The 20935-nt window shown below is 42.8% G+C and overlaps 1 protein-coding gene across 1 annotated transcript; it reads right to left on the bottom strand.

The window, feature by feature from the left end:
• Positions 1–239: 239 nt before the first annotated feature.
• Positions 240–20130, bottom strand: LOC119851005 (elastase-1-like). The gene is made up of 8 exons (XM_043509711.1): positions 20097–20130; positions 18571–18674; positions 14644–14753; positions 13496–13627; positions 12905–13041; positions 12128–12273; positions 2857–3006; positions 240–427 (listed from the first exon to the last, which is right to left on the bottom strand). Exons 1-8 carry the CDS (start codon positions 20128–20130, stop codon positions 401–403), a joined length of 840 nt encoding a protein of 279 aa, XP_043365646.1. The 3' UTR covers positions 240–400.
• Between the last annotated feature and the right edge of the window lie 805 nt (positions 20131–20935).

The following is a 20935-nucleotide window of genomic DNA, read 5'->3' as shown; positions in this document are numbered from 1 at the left end:
ATAGAGGCAATATGATATTGTCTGTCTTATTATCTATCCCTTTCTTAATGATTCCCAACATGCTGTTAGCTTTTTTGACTGTTGCTGTACATTGAGTGGATGTTTTCAGAGAACTAGCCACAATGACTCCAAGATCCACTTTCTTGTGTGGTAACAGCTAATTTTATTTGTATAGTTGGGATTATGTTCTCCAATGTGCATTACTTTGCATTTATCAACATTGAATATGGAATGCACAGTACTACAAGTTTTTAATTTATTGTTGCCTTATTATTATTGCAGCCAACCCATTCTATTATCATAGAATGGGTTGTGACCATAAGAGAGAGAGAAATGTAATTAACAGACATATCTTTTCATTCAAACAGTAGTTCATATTCATGTACAAACTGATCCTTCCTTAATATCCACCATTATTGTCGATAATCTGAAAAACAACAGAAAAATGGATTCAATACAGAATATATTCAGTTTTGATCTTACATTATTTTTAAATGATTGAATAGGCCAATCCTCAGCTGTGCCAGACCTCCATTCAGCACAGCTCCGGAGAGTGGGGTGCAAATGAGGCTCTATTCCATGCCTGGGCTCTCCCCATATGGAGCTGGTGGGGCTGGTTCAACTTCTGGTGCAAATTAGAGCAGTTTTAGGGCTGTTCCATCTGCCAGGAATTGCCTCAGTACAGCAGCACTTCAGCCATGCCCTCTTCACCACAGTCATGTCTTTGGCACGTCCCCTGTGCCAGAGAGTTGAGGGAGGCCAGAAGATGGCTAGCTATGCTAGCTTTATACCAGCAAGGGGGTCTCCCATACTAGGGGAATTCCCAGCTGGCTGGATTCACCAGGCTTCCAACTGCAGCTGAAGTGGGGCTAAAAATCTGATAATAAGACAACACCTTTCCAAATATATAGAATTCAGGTTAGTCATGGGCACTTTCCAACTAAAGGGTAAGTTACTTCAGGTTTACTCCATTAAACCCTTTAAAAGTTGGCTCCCCCGGGCCTATTTTTACTAGGTGAGGGATGCATTGCAGAAACCACCATCTCATGGAATAAATGGTTGTCCTGTTTTTTTTCATAATGGTTTAGAACATCCATCTTGTTTCTATGGAAGTCTGGTACACAGCACATCTTACAAACATGATTGTACTACAGCATTTTCCTGTGACTCCCAAAGCAGATGCCCGGTTATGGTGCACAATGTTGCTGGGAGCAAGGGCTCTTTGGATTTCCATAATTTCCATAATTTCCATACCCCAGGCATTGACTGCATCAATGAATCTGATGACTGAATCAGCTGAACTGGGGCAGCTACCGCACTTGTGCATTTGTAGATACAGTCTACAACTGTATTGCCCCAGATTGGATTCAGAGATACAATAGTAGACTGCATGGATTCCTGAGGAACATAATTTAATCCCAGATATTATAACCAACTGGTACAACCATGCTTGTCATAATCACCTGGGACGGCTGCTGTATGTGTGCACAAAGCATTGTACAGGTGTCAGTCTCAAAATATACCAGGTAATTCATAGATCTTAAGGCATAAAAGGACCAGTATGATCAGCTAATCTAACCTCCTGTATGACACAGGCCATAGAATTACACCAGTGGTTTGTTGCAGTGTCTTTTTTCCTTATGTGGGTAAAGTCCAACTGATCAGATTTCATACCTATGGCCAAGTCGGATTTGCCAGCCTTACGTGTTGTACAGAACAGGGAAATTTTTTTCACCAGACAAAAGACTATATTTTATATATATATACACAGTATAAGTGTTAAACAAACAATTTAATACTGTACACAGTAAGGATGATTGTGAAGCTTGGTTGAGGTGGTGAAGTCAGAGGATGGGATATTTCCCAGGGAATGCCTTACTGCTAAATGATGAACTAGCACTCGACTGAGCCCTCCAGGGTTAACACATTGTTGTTAATGTAGCCTCACTCTACAAAGCAGCAGGAATGGAGGGAGCGGAAACAGCATGGCAGAGAGAGACACAGACACACACAGTGTGTGTGTGAGAGACGCACATTGGCCCTTTAAATATGCTGACCCCACTCTAAGTACACTGCCTTTTAAAGTAGATCAACAAGTTGAGACAGCAGCTGCTGCCAGCAAGCTCCCTCTGTCCTGAGCCATGTTGTGTCCCCCCCTGCTCTGTGGAAATGGGGTACAGGAGCTGGAGGCAGGAGCAGGGTGAGGGGGCACCCTGACATTAGCACCCCTCCTCCCCCTCTCCCTTGCACAGCAAGCAGGAGGCTCCTGGGAGCAGCTCCAAGGCAGAGGGCAGGAGCAGCACACAGCAATGTGGGGAGGGACACCTGAACTGCCCAGCAATTGATATCCTGCTGGGCAGCTGCCACACAGGGAACTTAGGGGAGCCGGGAGCTGATAGGGGTGCTGCCAGTCCACCCTGGTTTTAAGCCTCCACCAGCTCGCACCAACGAGCTGCTCTTCCTGCAAGCAGTGGACAAAGCAGGCGGCTGCCAAACAACATTATAAGGGCGCATTGCACAACTTTAAACGAGCATGTTCTCTAATTGATCAGCAACATAACAACAAAACAACATTAACTGGGACAACTTTAAGTGAAGAGTTACTGTACTTTAATCCTAGTATTTCCAGACAGTGATTCCATTCATTCTCCTTCCTTAGATTTATTTGAATGTGCCAAAAATAAGGCCAAAGCATTTTGGATTTTAAACTCTCAACGTTTCTTAATTCTGTTCTTAATGTAATAAGTGTAATAATAAATGAATGTACTGGGTCAAACTTATCTCTGATATAACTCCATTAATTGTATGGGAATACATCCAAGATGAATTTAAACCATTAACTTTGGAGGAACTTACGTTGTAGATCCAATTGATGTACGCAGATACTCGTGTGAAGACTGTAGGCTTCTGATAGGTGTTGCAGTAGGGGACAATCCCAAAACTAACAATCCCATGAATTTTCCACAAACCATCCCTTTTACACTGCAAAGGGCCCCCTGAATCGCCCTGCAATCAGAGTGGGGAGAAGTGACACACAGTTACACCCAAATTTTCTTAGCAGTTTAGAAAAACTGGAAAAAGTGATGACAGCTGATTAATTCATGAACATTCCAATCAATGGGCCCAATACTGTGACATTCTGAGGACCTTTTGAGAGATGCTGAGTACTCCCAATGCCTATTGAAATCAATGGGAGCAAAGAGTGCTCAGCACCTCCCAGAAAGTACGTGACATATTACAGAATCAGGCCCATAACTATTTGTTCTCTGAACTATTCCCGGGCAGATTCTGCACCAAAAAATTAAAAATTTTGCACAAAAAAATTAAAACAGACTGAGAATGGGAACAGTTAACTAACAAAAAGATAATTAACAATGTTACTATGCAGACAGGCTGCTACATTTCTGCCTCAGAGAATGAGATCAATTAACCAGCAACAGCAACATTAACAAAATGTGTTTTGTTTGTTTTGTTTTGTTTTGTTTTGTTTTGTACAAAAGCTATTTTCTTTAACTGGAAAACAAACAATTTTCAGTAACATGATACTAATATTAAATTAAGTGTTTTTTACAATTCTCAAGAAGTTACAGACGTTTTACAAGGCAGGCAGGCTGCTACATTTCTGCCTCGGGGACAAAGCCTTTCTCCTGCATAACAAAAAGACCTACCCTCCTTGAGCCGCAGTATCAAGCAAGAGGAACAGAGTCTCTCTTGCTTGTTGGCCAGCACCACCCCTTGATGGTGATCAATGTCACCCCCACAAGCATGCACACCCAGCCTCTCTCCCACTGCAGTGATTTGCTTCTCTGAGGCTGCTCCAGGCATGCCTGGGCTGCTGGGGAAGAGACGCATTCCCCCGAAGATTTCTTTTGCATTTTTGTGTGTGTGGGGCACAGAAAGATGCAGGCCATATGAATTCTGTGCCCTCGCAGGAGTGCAGAATTCTGTCAGGAATACTGAACATACACACACACTCTCTTTCTGCCCCCTCCCATTCAATATAATTGATGTTTAAGGCACTTATCCACTGCCTATTGAAGTCCATCAAAAGACTTAGTGAGTTCAATTCAAAGATTAGGCTTTAAATAAATCAGAACACTCTTCAGGTATTTGGACCCTGTGGGAAGCTTCAGCTTCTAGCAGCTCCCATATTCAACCAGGAATGTTCTAATTCTTCCCAAGCTGAGACAAATTCAAAGGATCACTGAAAGCTACAGCTCATGGATTTAAAGAGATAGCAGCACAAGAGAGGCGCTAACTAAAACAACAGAAGTGAAAGATAAACAGACTATAAGCTCCTGCTGAGTCTTAAAGCCCTGGGTTTTTTCAGATTCCTTTATAATGAATTAATACTGAAAATATAGTCAAAACCAAATGTATTGCTTGTTTTTAGGGTTTTGCACCATTTCCTTTACTTGACTACATAGCTGCAATGGCAGCCTGGGGCCCTGGCCTAGCATTAATTCCCAGGATCTGATCAATGGGGCGTGCTGGTGGGAGAGCAAACCTTGCCCACCCTGATAACAGCTGGGGAGAAATATGTGCAATGAGAAGAGAAGGTTACTCACCATGTGCAGTAACTGAGGTTCTTCGAGATGTGTGTCCCTGTGGGTGCTCCACTTCAGGTGTCCATGCATCCCGGTGCTGTTGATTGGAGATTTTTCGGTAGCACTGTCCATGCAGGTCGTGTGTGCACAGTTGGTGCCTTGACTACCGCGCACACGACCCAACCCCCTCAGTTCCTTCTCTACCATAGAGTCCTTACTGCAAACTCTGAAGTAGAGGGGAGGAGGGTAGGTAGTGGAGCACATCCAGGGACACACATCTCGAAGAACCTCAGTTACTGCACAAGGTGAGTAACCTTCTCTTCTTTGAGTGCTATCTCTGTGAGTGCTCCACTTCAGATGATTGTAGAGCAGTGCCCTTGTGCGGATGGACGGGGCTTTGGAGTTGCATTCGTAGTGGAGGTTAGCACTGTTAGACCTAGCATTGTGTCTGAGCTCAAACCTTGAGTAATTGCATAATGGTTCATAAATGTGTGTTCAGAGGCCCTGGTGACCGTTCTGCATATGTCTATTATTGGTAAATTATTTAAGAAAGCTACTGAGGTAGATACTGATGTTGTTGAATGGGCCCTGATCCCTGATGGGGATGCTGTTTTGAGTTGTTCATAACACATCTGGATACAGTTGGAGATCCATTTTGATAGTCTCTGTGTGGATATTGCAGACCCCTTGAAATGCTCTGTCATTGAAATAAAAAGCCTTGGGGATTTTCGGAAACGTCTTGTTCTGTCCAGGTAGAATGCTAACACGCGTTGGACATCCAATGTATGTCGGGCAGTCTCTTGTGTATTCACATGAGATTTGGGTTAAAATGTAGGCAGGTGAATCGATTGATTGAGGTGGAAAGAGGATGATATTTTTGGTATGAATTTTGGATGTAGTCTCAATGTGACTTTGTCTTTGAAGAATATGGTGTACGGGGGATGAGCCACAAGAGCACCTAGTTTGCTTACTCATCATGCGGATGTAATTGCGACCATGAACGCCACCTTCATTGATAAGTGAAGAAGGGAGCAGATGTCTAGTGGCTTGAATGGGGCTCTGATAAGACTTTTGAGCACCAGGTTTAAGTCCGATGGTTGGGTGGGTTCATGTATTTGTGGGTACATATTTTGTATGTCCATGAGAAAAAGTTTCATCATGGGGTGCGCCAATATTGATATGCCATTGACCTTATGGTGAAAGGCAGTAATGGCGGCTAGGTGTACTCTAGCCAAGCTTGTGGAGAGTCCTGAGTTCTTTAGTTCTAATATGTAATCCAAGATCAATGGCAGTGGTGCCTTGAACGCAGATACGTGCTTGTTCTGGCACAATAAGGAGAATCTTTTCCATTTTTGGAGGCAAGTGGTACATGTGGTTGGTTTTCTGCTGCTTACTAATACCTGTTTTACTTGTTCCGAGCAGGTTAACTCATCACGCTGGAGCCATGGAGGAGCCAGGCCTTCAGGTGAAGTGTGATGGGGCATCTATCCCACACTGGCAGAAATGAGGTTAAAAGCAGCCCTAGGGAGGCTGTGCAGGAGGTAGCCAATCACAGAAGAGCTTATAGGAGCAGCCAATCAGGGCCGGGCTGACCCATATAAGAAGGGCTGCATAACAGAACAGTGGGAGTCACTCCCTGGAGCTTGAGAAGGGAGGAGGACTGGCCGCCTTGCCGGCAGACGGCAGCAAGCACCCTGGACCGAGCAGTGCTGTAGGCAGAGACTCAGAGGCTAAAGGCAGCTCCTGTCAGGCTGCAGGAATCTGCAGACTGAGGCTCTGATGTAAGGGCAAAGAGGGTGCTGGAGCCACTGAAGGAAGTGGACTGCAGTTTGTCACTGAAGGAAGTGGCTAGACAGAGGACTGCAGGTCCCTTCAGAAGGCAGGGAACATAGAGTGTGGCACAGCCAAAGAACAGTGTCACTGAAGAGGACGCTGTGGTCCCAGGAGTGACGTGGGACCGGGAACAGAGGTGACAGCAGGCGAGACACCACCAGAAGAGGGAGCAGTGCTAATCCTCTGGACAGCCTGCAAGAGGTGCTGCAGTGGTGAGTCATGCTCCGTCACACAAAGTTTTTCCAGGTTTGGGTGGAGGACTTGACCTCCATCTTGTGTGAGGAGATCCCCATCACCATGCACCTCAGGTATGGGTACCAGGTCTGCCTGGGCCATGTCAGAACTATAAGTATGACCTTGCCTTTGTCGGTCCATATATTGCGTATTACTCTGAGATTAGTGGTATCAGTGGGAATGTGTGCAGGAAAGGAGCGTCCCTTCTGATGAGAAAGACGCCTCCAAGGGATTGTGTTCCCACTCCTGTTTGTGAACAGAATTGTGGAGATTTATTGTTTTGCGCTGTTGTAAATAGGTCGATGCGTTGTGTGATACTATTCTTCAGTTCCCATTCATGGTCTTGGGAAAAGTGTCTGCTTAATGTGTCCGCTGTCATGTTCTGGCAGCCTGGGAGGTATGAAGTGGTAATGATGCTGTCATGAATTATGCACCAGTTCCATAATTTTATAGCTTCTGTGCACAGGGAATGAGAACAGGCTCCTACCTGTCGATTTGCTTCATGGCACCTAATTGTAGAAGATAGTTCACTTCTTGCTGTGGAAGGTGCTTATGAGGAGGGTCCCTGAAGAGGGACTGGGCGAGGGGTTGGGTGAGTGGGTTAGAGGTAAAGGGGATGGCATAACCCAACTGTGTTATTTCCAAGACTCATTGATCATGGAGATGAATGCCCAAGTGTGATAGAATGGACACAGTCAGTAGCCAAAAACCTGGGTACATGTAGATAGCGCTGGTTGTCAGGGGAAGTCATTCAAACCCTCGGCCAATGTTTCAAAATTGTGTCCTGTGCAATGATGTCTGTGATACTGTAGGCTGAGACTGTGGGGTTCAGCATCTCTATGGGCGTTGTCTCTGTCTCTGGGAGTCATAAGGTCATTGTCTTTGTCTTCTCCACCTATTTGAAGGTGTGTATATGCCTAAGGTATGGAGAGTTGCCTGGGAGTCCTTCATGGAGTGAAGGACCTCATCCTTTTTGGCCTAGAACAGCTTGTCTCTGTCAAAGGGAAGATCTTCAACCTTTGTTTGTAAGTCCTTCAGGATTCCGGATGAATGTAGCCATGATGATCTGCGCATGACTATCGCTATGGCTGTCATTCACGTGGCAATGTCTGCCACATTGATGGATGCCTATAGTGCTGTCCTTGCCACAAGCTATCCCTCATTAAGGATTGCCTTAAATTGTTCCTTCTTCTTTTTGGGGATGTCGGTAAGGCACTCATTGAGTTTCAAGTAATTGTCATAGTCATGTTTTGGAGGACCACGGTATAATTAGCTCTGTGGAATTGTAGAGCTGTGGACGAATATATTTTGCAGATGAATAAGTCTAGCCTTTTCCAGTCTTTGTCTTGTGGGGTGGACCTATACTGGTGTTGTTTTCCTCTGTGATTGACTGCATACATCACTATTGAGTTAGATGGAGGGAGTGAAAAGAAGAAGTCCATTCCTTTAGTAGGACCATAATATTTTCTATCAGCTCTTTTACATGACGGAGGAATAGTGGCTGGTGTTTGCAATACTATTTCTGCCAGCTCCATTATTGCATTAGTAATTGGCAGTGCTATCTTGCACCTAGAAGATACGTGGAAGATCTTTAGAAGTTTGTAGGCAAGTTCTGGCAGACACCTGCAGGCTATTCCGCACTGTTGAGATCAAGGTGGTTCGAGTCAGAAAGCATTTTGTTGGTAGGGAGGCAGTTGCTTCAAGGGAGTTGAGGTCCACTCCAATGAATTCCAGGCATTGGACAGGTATTAGAGTAGACTTTTATATGTTTATTTGAAGTCATAAGCTGGTGAACAGATTTATTGTACATTTGGTGGAGTCTATGGCTGTCTGTAGTGTTGGTGCTGTTAGCAGACAGTTGTCTAAGTAGGGGAATATCATGATTCCCTCTCTGCATAGGTAGGCAGCTACTACAGCTAGTACCTTTTGAAAATACCTGAAGCACAGTGGAAAGGCTGAAGGGCAGAACTTTGTACTGGAAATGGTCCTGTGCTATTGTAAACCATAGGAATTTCTGGTGTGAGGGATGGATGGATAAACGAAAATAGGTGTCCTGGAGGTCGAGGACTGACAACCAGTCCCCTGTCTCTAATGCTGGGATTATGGTGCTTAGTGTGACCATTTTGAATAGTTGTGTTTTCACAAACTTGTTGAATTGCTGTAGATTGAGACTAGGTCTCCAACCTCCTGTTTTTTTCTGTGTGAGAAAGTAGTGGGAATAGAACCCCTTCCCTCTGTACTTGGTTGGTACAGGTTCTACTGCTCCCAGAGATATGAAATCTCACAGTAGATGTTCGTCAAAGGGGTCCTGAAGAGGGACAGGGAAGGGGGATGGGTAGAGGGTTTGGAGGTAAGGGGGATGGAGTAACCAATTTTGATGATTTCTAACGCCCATCTGCTCATGGTAGTGAACAGCCAGATGGGTAGAATGGAAGTAGGCAATCTCCAAAATTCTTGCCAGTTGTAGATGGTGCCAGCACTGAGAGACATGGGATTCTCAAGCCCTTGACCAAGGTTTCAAATCTGTTATCTAGAGGTTGATGGCTGAGAGGTAGTAGGCAAAGGAGCAGATTGCTGTCTCCTCAAAGTTTTCTGTTTCCACCCCGTTAGTCATAGTATCTATTGTGTTGTGTGTACAGAGGGGGTCAGAATCTTTGAGGAGTTTGACAATTGCTCTGCCATCTCTTGTTTTTAGGTGTGTAGATGCCCAGCGGTTGCAACATGGCCCTCGAGTCTTTTAGAGTGTGCAGTGACTCATCTGTTTTGTCCGTGAAGAGTTTGGAGCCTTCAAACGGTAAGTCCTCTACAGTGGACTGTAATGGCTTTGGAAAACCAGATAGGTGAAGCCAGGAGGTTCTCTTCATAACAACCACTGTTGCTATGTACCTCACTGCGGAATCAGCAGATTCAAGGGCAGCTTGTAGCACTGTTCTGCTGATGAGGTGGACCTCTGTGATGAGTGCTTTGGACTGCTGTTTTTTGTCTTCTGAATAAAGTTAAATTCAGAGAGACTTGCGTAATTATTGTGATCATACTTTGCCAATAGGGTTGCATAGTTGGCAATTCTTAATTGTAAGGTCGCTGTTGAATATGCTTTGTGGCCTAACAGGTCGAGCCATTTCCGGTCATATGGGGTATTCCTGTAGTATTGTTGTCTACCCTGTTCGTTGACTGAATCAATAACTAGTAAATTCGGCGTTGGAGGCAAGAAGAGGAATTCAGTGCCCTTTGCTGGCACATAATAATTCTCATCGGACCTCTTACAGGTAAGTGGAATCACTGCTGGGGTTTGCCAGAGCGACTTCGCAGGGTCCATGATCACATCATTCACTGGAAGGGTGATTTTGAAAGAAGTGGATGTGTGCAATTTGTCCACTAATTTGTGTCGAGATTCCTGGACCTCTTCCAGAGAGATGTCGAGTGAAGTGGCCACTCTCTTGTAGAGATCTTGAAATTATTTTAAATAATCAGCTGTGGTGGGAGGTGGGGGCATAATTGTGTCAACCAGTGAGGATGATGAGAAACGAAAATCAGTTGGATCCTCTGGGTCTGAGAATTCCTCCTGTTCTTCAGTCCCATGTTCAGAGGTGCCAGACGGTGCCTGTGATTTTAATATAGGTGGCTGGTGTGTGCCAGTTATGGGCAGACCAGTAGGTGCACCCTGTTGCTGCTGTTGTGGGTACGTAGTCCATGGATGCCAGAATGGCCATTTTGGTTGGAAGGGCACCGTGGGCATCCAAGGTTGCCCGTACCAGGGCTGGTTCGGAAGGTTTGCAGGGAAGCCCGTGCCTGGAGGGGCATGTGTGGTGGGAGTAGCCACAGGAGAGGAATGTTGTGAAGAATGTCCAACATCCTCTTCTCCATATTCCTCTTTACTAGAGAATTGTGGTGCTGAGAGATGTGGGGAGCTGGGATTACCATGGTGCCAAGGTACCATCGGTGCCGAGGAGAGGAGACTCCAGTACCAATCAAACAGATAAATCTTTGTGACAGAAGAATTGTTGTGAAGTGCCCAGTATCGGTACCATTGGGGTGATAGGAAACAGTACCATGTGGAGAGTGCTCATTGGTGACAGTGTGTAGCTGGAGTGCATAATACCAGCACTAGGTGGCAGCATTAGTGGCGGAAGTACCGGTATACTTGGTACCGATTGCTTGATCATAGTTGACAGTACCATGGCATGGGGTTTCACTTTCCCCTTGGTGCCTGTGGTTGAGCTTGATTGCTTAGAAGCTCTCAGTTTCTTGGTACCGACGGTGCCAGGGGGACCCATTTTGTCAACCATTGACATGGCCAGTGTGGTCAGTACCGGAAGAGTTTGACCGGTATTGGAGCAGCTTTTCTTGGTTGACTCTGGAATCGGGGACATGGTACCCGATTTTTTTTGCTGCCTTCTTGGCAGGTTGGTCAGGAGTCCTTTCCATGGAAGAGGGGTGCGTACCTCAGGGTCAGATGCCAGGCAAAGAGATTTCTCCATGAGGAGAAGTTTTAGCTGGAGAGCTCTTGCCTTTCTGGTGCAGGCTTTCAATTTGTGACAGTGCGAGCACTTCTCAGGTATATGTGCCTCAGCAAGACAGCAGAAGCACTGAGAATGCCTGTCTGAAAGGGGTATCAACAGCTTGAAGATAGTGCGGCGTTTGAACCCTGGGGAGCCAGGCATGCCCCTTAGGGAGCATACGCTCTCTGTAAGATGGAGAGAGGTACAGATATTGTGATGCTGCAACAGAACAGAATGGAAACTTACAGTCCTAGGAGGAGAATTAAAATAAATTTTTTTAAAGGGATGGGGATAAGTAGGAAGGTTATGTATTTGAATCTATTCTAACTAAAATCTATAACCTAAGACTAATTGAAGAAAGGGTATTCCTAAGCTGCGAGGCACTGCTGAGTGCTCCAACTTGAGCCAACAGTGGTAGAGAAGGAAATGAGGGGGGCTTGGTCGCACAGCGCCAGTTAACCACCTGAAACAGCACAAGATGGAGACCATGCATGTGAGTCCCAACCGGGCACTGCTATCATAAATCTCCGGCTACGAGCACGGGGGCTTATCAACACCTAAAGTGGAGAACCCACAGGGACAGCACTCAAAGAAGAACTGAGGGGTTCAGGTTGTGCACGTGCTAGTCAAGACGCCACCAGTGCCAGGAGACAACTACTGCACACACCTGGCCCTGATGGACACTACTACTAAAAATCTCTGATCGACGGCATCAGGAAGCACTGGCACCTAAAGTGGAACACCCACAGGGACAGCACTTGAAGAAGAACTTTGGAGCTTTCCTCTCCTTTACCCCCTTCCCACAGGTTCTCTTGTGGGAGGGGGCAAGTAGGAACAACAATAATTAAGAGGATGGTGCTCAAGAAGAAGTAGTTGACTTGTCAGGAAGGCCTGAACTCCTGAGATGTTGCAAGCATTGGGGGAGTGTGTTGTAAGTAATTCACAATTCCTGTAGGAAGCGAGTTGTACAGGAAAGAAAGAGTTAAGGGGGAAAAGAGAAAATATGGCACTTACACTGCACCCGGCCCTCATGCCATCTCCACCAGCACACACCATACTCTCCTTTGCTTGAGAGCCCCACCAGTTATTCTGAGAGCATATGGCATGGTCAACCACTGGGAGTATCGCTTCTTGAAGTCTAGCAGGAATGCTGTCACCAACTAAAGGAGAAAGGGTAATATTCTGCTCAAAGAGACACTAGAATTAAAAATAAAGGCCCACCTCTGCCACCCTTATTCACGTTGAATAGTACCGTACTATGCAAGACTACTTCCATCGGGATCAGCAGTACTACTCACTGAGCAAAGTACAGCTCAATGGAACCGTAGTGGGATTGGGCCCAGGATGAGGGTAACATGTCCCCTGCTCACTCGTGGGATCTCCTCCGTGTCTAGTCAGTCATATCTTATGAGTTTAGTGATTAAAATAAGTGTTTACCACTTAAATCATGATAGCTGGTCATGGTCAACCCATGGGTGGATCCCAAGATGTAACCACTATCACTGACATGTTAAACACGATAGTGCTTGTCCACACTGAGTGCTACATGGTGCCAAACATCATGCTATTTAAGAAATGTTTACTCTGGGAAAAGCATCATGTGATGACAAGAGCTTATCCCGTCATACGCCCCCCTGCAGAGAGCCATTAGAAGACCCATGCATCACTTACATCCTGCGTAAGCTATCAAAGATGTTGGATAGCCACAGGTTTTATTTACAAAAAGAGTTGTGCTGGGTCTCTGATCTGGGTCAGTCTTTCTGGAATGAGGAGCAACTTTTTTCCACTTACCACTAGCCAGTCCCCATCCGGTAATATAACATGGATAATTATTAGGCAAAATGTCTCCTTCCGACGGAAGCATAGCTAGCTCAACAAAGCCATTAGCATAGGCAGGAGTAGAGAGATACAGCAGGGCAATGTCATTTCTGAAACAGGACACAAAGATTAGCCCTTCAGATGCCACAAGGCAAAATTCTTGAGTTAGTCATGACCAAATCCTGAACACCCTTGCTCACTTTTTACTTACCTATCTAGGCACTTATATAGCCTCCACTGCCATAGTATCTGAGACCTCACAAGGAATAATAATGTATCCTTAAAATGCCCCTGTGAGGTAGGGAAGTGTTGTTAACCCCATTTTACAGATGGGGAACTGAAGGTGCAGAGGGATTAAGTGATTTGCTCAAATCATATGGGAAGTCTACAGACTAGAAACTGAACCCAGACGTCCTGAGTCCCAGTCCAGTTTTTTCTACAAGGACATCCTTAACCTCAGTGGGTGATGGTTAGAATATGTACATAAACATCTGCAGGACTGGCCCCTAAGTAAGGATCTCAGTATACATTCCCATGCCAAGGTCGTATTCAAAAACAAATTACCCATTTGCAATATCATAGGGGTTCCAGTCTTCATGGATAAATATTTTGTTCACACCAACAAAATATTCAGTGCCATCCAACTCAAAGAGATTGTGCTCGCCCAGAGCCACTCGGTAAATTGCTCCTATTGGCCTGAAAATGAATTGAAAAATAATTACCATAAAGCATCCCCTTTGCTCCTCATTGGTGCCTTTGTATGATAGCTTCTGCAGCAGTAGGATCTTTCTCCTGTTATAGTCATTTCTACAGCGCCTTTTATCTGAGGACCTTCAAAGTGCTTTAACAGACATACCTGTGAGCTCGGGAAGTATTATCCGCATTTTACTATGTGGGAAACTGCAGCTGTTGTATCTGACCTCCTTGTTCAGCTGCTCATAACCTTTTCAAACCAGGATCTGGAATTGTTCATATTCCATCTATACTTAAAGTTTAATATATAAAATTATGGAATATATATATATATATATATATATATATATATATATATATATATATATATGGAATGTTAAGGATGTGTTTATTATGGATACTTTATTTAAGGATACGTTTGCTAAGGGCATCTGTAGCTAAAAATATGTTTCTTCTTAATATTATAATGTATTGTTTATATGGTGTCAAAAATGTGTGAGTATCAGAGGGGTAGCCATGTTAGTCTGGATCTGTAAAAGCGACAGAGTCCTGTGGCACCTTATAGACTAACAGACATATTGGAGCATAAGCTTTCATGGGTGAATATCCACTTCTTCAGATGCATGTCAAAAATGTGCGAGGAGTTTTGTGGATCATATAAGCAGACATGGCATGCAGAGGGGGTAGGCAGGGTTTCCTTCCTCACTCTGTCTTTGTGCAGGTTTATGCATATTTAAATTTATTTTAAATAGTTACATGTATGCACATTTATATGCATTTATGTAAATCTGCAATCTGCTGTTTTTTGCTTCCAGGAAGTTGGCAGAAATGGGTAAATATGCATCAGTCTTATAATATTTATCATAGGTCACAAATTAACTGTGAGTTAGTCACACTTGCTTGTCTCACAGAGAATGAATGTGTTGAGGGCTGTGAGTGTTTGAATGGCCCAGTAGCAGTCCAGAGTGAGAAGCAGATTGGGATTTGTAGCAAGAGAAGTCTCATATTATTTTACTTACCTTTGAATGCAGTGGGCAGCAGTCATGACCCAGCTGGGATGAATAAGGGTGCCACCACAGATATGAGAAAAATATTCAGGATAATTTGCATCGGATATTTGGAGGGACACCTGTATCAAATGGCAAAATATTTAACCTCAGCGTTCCATTCCAGACTCTGCAGCAGTTTACAAGTGCTATTTCGATCAGTTACATACCCCGCAACCCACCCACACCCTCACTGGAGCTTGCTTTCTGTGTCTGCTTAATTGTCTGCTGCCCTTAGTCCAGTGGTAGGAAGTAAGTCTTCTCCAAGGCCTTGTCTAAACTAGGAAGTATAGGTACTTCTTTGAATTGAGTCAGATCAATCAAGATGGCTTAACTCAATTGTTTACTTACCACCAGTGTAGACCAAGTTTAACACCTTTAGGAGCTAACTTGATTGAAAGAAACACTTTACCTTGTGGAAGCAAGGCCTGATTGAGGGTTCAGATTACCAGAGCAATACAACACCACCACCATTAACTCTTTAGCATCTGAACACTTGACAGTAGTATGCTACAGAAAGCCACTCCTTCAGGATTAGTGTGCAGGTGAAATGTTGGGATGTGGAACATCTTTATCATTAATGTATGCAGAATCTATATGCTTGTGTATAATTAATAGAGGTGAATAAACTTTATGGGGTTGGAAAAACATTATTTGGGATGAAAGTTCAAAGAAAAATGACATATGGGAGGACAACAGTTTCCATGTGAGGATTGTAATGGGAATCCCTCACATGGGTCTGCAGAGAATCATCCATGACTTTAACCTCTTTGTGTCTCATTTTGTCCAGCAATAAAATAAGGATATCACCTAGATAGCTGTACTTAATTAGCTCCTAGGTAGCAGTGTCTCCCTGAGCTTGCTCTGAAACCTGGCTGCAAGTTAACCCATAAAACCCCAAATTGTTGGCTAGCTCAGCCGGGTCTCCTACAGGGGATTCCACTGGGCAGGGTAGAGTTTTCAGTCACTACAGAAGGCCTGCAAACCCCATCACAATAACCTTTAAACCAAAGATGGTCAATTGGGCTAGTCATTCACAAAGATGGATTACCAACAATTGTGGTTTACCAGGGCAGATTTAAAATACGTAATTTAAACATCAACAGTACCCTTTAAATAATTTCAGTAGGATTAGGCTTTATATTAACTTATATCAAACTTGTAAACTGTTTTTGTTATACTACAGGTCAAATAACTAAGGTCCAGAGTACAAAAATATCAAAAGATATTATGTAGAACATGTACAAAATAGCCCAATAAAATGAATCATCAATAACTTGAGAGTGCAGTTTCCATTTAAAATTCATCCGTTTATTTAATATTTATGTAAGAATAGTATCTTGAGTGAAATCATAAGCCATAACATCATTTAGTAAGTGCTTATATCTTGCTTCATATTTTCCTTGTATTTTTAAGAGAAGCTATTTGCCCCAATTTACTCTAATAATGGGGATAATTTTTCTGTAACTATATTTCTCAAATGTAGAATAATCCATGTTATATCAATGCCTAACACTTTAACCATTTAACATTCCCAGATTGTACTTTTATTTAAAATGAGACAGAAAATTATTGTTTGCTGACACTTTTTGTTCCTAATTGTGTTATTTTTACGGTGGAAGTGTGTGATAAAATGGGGATTTTTGGCTTCTACAGTGCATTACAAATTTCCCATTGTGGTTTTATTTTAGGACTAAATATTGACAGTGACACCTGGGTATGAGATATCAGTGGTAGCAACCTAATGACTTCAAATACTAGACACATTTGTACACAATGCCTATTATCTTTAGTGTGAATATACAGTGCTACAGCCTCACAATACCAGAAGTTCTATTTCATCTGTAGTTCTCTGATGATATTCTAAAATGGCTAGTTATGTTAGTTACTGGATTAAGATAATAGAAATAAGGTAGTTTTAAATAGATCTCAGTATGTCCACACAGGGGTTTGTAGTAGTTTAACTAAATTGATTTAAAAACACATTGTAGTAATGAAGCTTATGCACGTAGACAAAGGTTGGGAGTCACAGCCTTCTACTGAACACAAATGTTTGTTAAAGAGAAATTAAGTTTGTTAAAATGCAGCTACATTCTGAAAAAGTGACTCTGTAAAAATGGCATCAAAAGATTCCAGGCTTATTGTCTCTCGGTGGTTTTCATATTAAATAACTTAGTTGACAAAGAACAAGATTTTCTTCTAAATGCTGGGCCTGTGAATTCAAGTGGGATCTTAAAGTCACGTTGGTTTTCATTGATTAATAGATTCCAAGGCGAGAAGGGATTGTTGTGATTATCTAGTCTGACCTACTGTGTAATACAGGCCAGAGAACTTCCCAAAAACAGTCCCTAGAGCAGATCTTTTAGGAAAACATCCAACCTTGATTTAAAAATGGTGAGTGATGGAGACTCCACCACAGCCCTTGTGAATTGTTTCAATGGTTAATTACCCTCCTTGTCAAAATGTACACCTTATTTCCACTCTCAATTTGTCCAGTTTCAACAGATGACTGGTGCCCCCGAATACTGGTGCCTCCCCATGTGACCTCCCCACGTAACTCCTCCCCGCCCTGCCCCCAACCCGCATTCTCCCTGTCCCCTCCCCACCTCATGTTACCAGGCTTGACTTCTGGGGACCGGAACCGACTGTGAGCATGGTGGAGGGACACAGGGGAGGGTGGGGGCATTCCAGCTTGCTCGGCCACTGTCCCCAGAAGCTGAGCCTGGGTGGGGGGGCAGCCTGCTGCTGCCGCAGCCAGGCACTCTCCCAGTCAGCTGCTGCACTGCACCGGACAGTGTTCCAGGCAGCGTGGCTGGAAGAGGCTCTGGCCCTGCCCCTTCCTCTCCCTCTCCCCACCTGGGCTGGCTGCTGGAGGGGATACTTATAGAATGTAATCGAGTCACCCCTTAACCTTCTCTTTGTTAAGATAAATATATAGCGCTCTTTGAGTCTATCACAGTAAAACATGTTTTCTAATCCTTTAATCATTCTTGTGGCTCCTCTCTGAACCCTCTCCAAATTTACCAACATCTTGCAGCCATGTCCGCACTAGGAAAAAAAGGTGCCTTTTAACATGTGTTAGAATCCTAGTATAGACAAGACAATAATAGTTTAATATGTGTTAGCTGATTGAGGTAAATTAGTGGAGCCTAGGGTTTAGGCTCCACCAGCTAACACCAACTACAACTTGCCTTTTCTATTCTTGGATTTTAACATGTTAATTAACATGAGTTAAAAATACATCTTTTCCCTAGTGGAGACAAAGCCTGAGAGTAATAAAAAATATTGGAACGTAACTAACAATTATGATGGCACATAAATCCAGAATAGAATCCAGCTAACTCTTTCATATCTTTATTAATTCTTTGGTGCTAACTGGAATAATTTTTTTTTTTTTAGCAAAAAAAGGATTTTTGACAATGAAGCAAGTAGAAATTATTTTGGAGATATACAAGAAGCAGACATGTCAATAGGGAAATGCCATTTTTAATCTATTCACTCTTCTAATCAGAATCATATATTTTTTAAAAAGAAGAACAAGAAGAAAATATCCCCTCCTAGGAAAATGCACCCTAGTCAAAGCAAAGCTCCATTATTTTAGTTTTATATTATGGGATTTTGGAGATATGGTTTTTCTAATTTCTTGGTACCAAACTACCTCAAGCAAAGAAGCTCCCTGATGGTGTGGTCAAGGGATAGTTTGTGAACCACAGCTTGTGTTCCTTATTAATGTGCTGGACAGACAGATTTAAATAAAGTTGTATGTTTGCTTTGACTACCACAAGAGAAAATTCATCCATATCTGATATCCCATATTTCTGCTTTGCTATCATGTTCTCAAACCTTTTCTTTTCTTTTCTTTTCTTTTAATAAACAAAAGATTTCAAATACAAATTTTACCTGCCACTTCCAGCTGTTTCGCACGGCCTCCTCTCCTCCAATTACTCGCTCCATTAGCCTATCATTGTGAACCGCATAGTTCAGAGGGCTTCCAGAAATTGCCCCTAAGCACAAAGAAATGAATGCAGTTCATCATATGGATCCTTAACCAGAATCAGTCAGTTTGGTTTAATGTCAGCTACAAACCTATGCTGTTCACTACAGTCACGTAAGCAAGACAGACGCTCAGGTAACTTTTTCAGTTAAGAAAGAAACTGGTTAAAACACATTGGACTGTAATAGCAGGAGATTCTGTTCTTTGTTTCTCTTTCAGGTTCATATTGATTTTAAAATGGTGACTTTAAAAAAGGAAGCTATATTACTGCATCATGCAGACCTTTCCATACCAGCTCCTCAAAACACATAAACTCATGAAGGAATTAACACTAGTAAATTGTTTTATTTTCATGTTTCATGTTCTCTGTGTGTGTGTGTATATAAATCTCTCCTCTGTTTTTTCCACCAAATGCATCCGATGAAGTGAGCTGTAGCTCACGAAAGCTTATGCTCTAATAAATTTGTTAGTCTCTAAGGTGCCACAAGTACTCCTTTTCTTTTTGCGAATACAGACTAACACGGCTGCTACTCTGAAACCTGTTTTATTTTTGTATCCTTTTAAAGGAAACATCTGGGCTAGCTAGTGGAAGGTTCAAGGCCTATTCCATGAATTTGGGATTACCTTCATTAAAATGCTGGAGCCCTGTCTAGTGTCTCTTGAACTTTGCATGATGGAAAATTTTAGGAAAACAATCCTAGTTTAAACAGAGGCCCAACCTCCCCATGTGATGTTAAACAATCTCTCTTTTACCAATGGCTGCTGGATGTCCCATTGCACTTTCTGGAATGAACAAGGCATGTTTTTGGTGTCCTGAATAATCCCTCCTTCAATAAAAACAGATCCTGAATATCTGCATGGAAGTTCTTGAGTGGTTCAGCTGCACAATCATTACAGTGCTGATGCTTTCCTCAGTATTTTTAAAAACACTTTGTGAAATAATTTGCATACTAAAGGCACCGCGTAAAACCAAATTCTACGAAATTCTACGTTCTTCCGAATTAATTCGCCCATTATCAATGAGCTATGCTGGAGTATAATGTGGACAGATATAATGAGATTTCTCACACACTAAAAGTGTCTTCATGTGGTACATCCCACTTGAATTCAATTCTATCATATAAACATCCTGTACAAGAGACCTGGTTTGATTCCCAGTCTCTCCCTCCCCCAGTCCTCTGCAGCATAATGCTACAGAAGCTCATCCCTTGGGATGCAAGACTCCCTTTGCTTAAAGACAGATTTTCTCGTAGATAACCAGTCTGACAGATTCTGAGGGGATCCTTGTCTAGCCCAGCTCAGTTAGAATGTGACACTGATAGGATAGATGTAAATTATGAAGAAAAAACAAGATGCTCTAAGGCTCCAGCAGTTGTTCAGAAAATCCAGCCACCCTCCCTCTCCCAGCTCCAATCCTCTAATTATAACTTACCCAGGCAACTAAGAAGGATCAAATAGTGAATCATTTTTTAAAATGCAATGACAACACTTTCCCAATGAGATACATTTTTATACTGAACCATTTGATTAAAAGCTCTATTTGAACTAGTAATTAATATTATTTATCTGCACTGTCTCATGATAACCCACTAGGAATAGAAATGGAAATGGTCTATGTATAGATGGAAAAAAATTATAACCAGTTAATGACACAGCACAAGGTTACATAAACACTTCCACACCTGCAAAATTCCCATGGACTTGAAAAAACAATGATATATTTAGTGGACACTCAAGTTATGAGCACAGGGAAAAACTATGCCAACTTGTGCTAAACATTCCAGGACTGCATAATATTAACTGTTAATACCTTACCTGTATATACTGCATTTAATCCCAAAATTCTTTGGAAATTAGCAGCCAAATTCTTCTCCCAGTTACACCTGTACAACATTAATTAAACCAATGGGTTTGCATTCATGTAAATGGGAGGACTTGGACCTTTCACTGATAATGGCATTTCACCCACTATTGAGATGCAGCCACCAACAGGGTGAATCATAACAATTGTATAACAGCATGCATAAAAACAGCAGTTTAGTACAGAAAGTGAAGAACATAAGAATCACCATACAGGATCACACCAAAGGGCCGTATAATCTCATAACTATCTCTGACAAAAAGAAAAGGAGGACTTGTGGCACCTTAGAGACTAACAAATTTATTTGAGCATAAGCTTTCGTGAGCTCCGACTCACTTCATCAGATGCTGTAGCTCACGAAAGCTTATGCTCAAACTAATTTGTTAGTCTCTAAGGTGCCACAAATACTC

Source organism: Dermochelys coriacea, chromosome 2 (assembly GCF_009764565.3).
Source record: "Dermochelys coriacea isolate rDerCor1 chromosome 2, rDerCor1.pri.v4, whole genome shotgun sequence".
In the NCBI taxonomy this organism is placed as follows: domain Eukaryota; kingdom Metazoa; phylum Chordata; order Testudines; family Dermochelyidae; genus Dermochelys; species Dermochelys coriacea.
The sequence above is the reverse complement of the archived record's forward strand: the minus strand, read 5'-3'. Positions and strand labels throughout refer to the sequence as shown.

Coding starts and splice junctions, on each gene's coding strand:
- LOC119851005 (XM_043509711.1), bottom strand. CDS start 20,130: ATGATTCACTATTTGATCCTTCTTAGTTGCCTGG. Junction 18,675..20,096: donor GATCCTTCTTAGTTGCCTGG/GTAAGTTATAAT, acceptor CTTTGTGCTTAG/GGGCAATTTCTGGAAGCCCT. Junction 13,628..14,643: donor GCTGCCCACTGCATTCAAAG/GTAAGTAAAATA, acceptor ATTCATTTTCAG/GCCAATAGGAGCAATTTACC.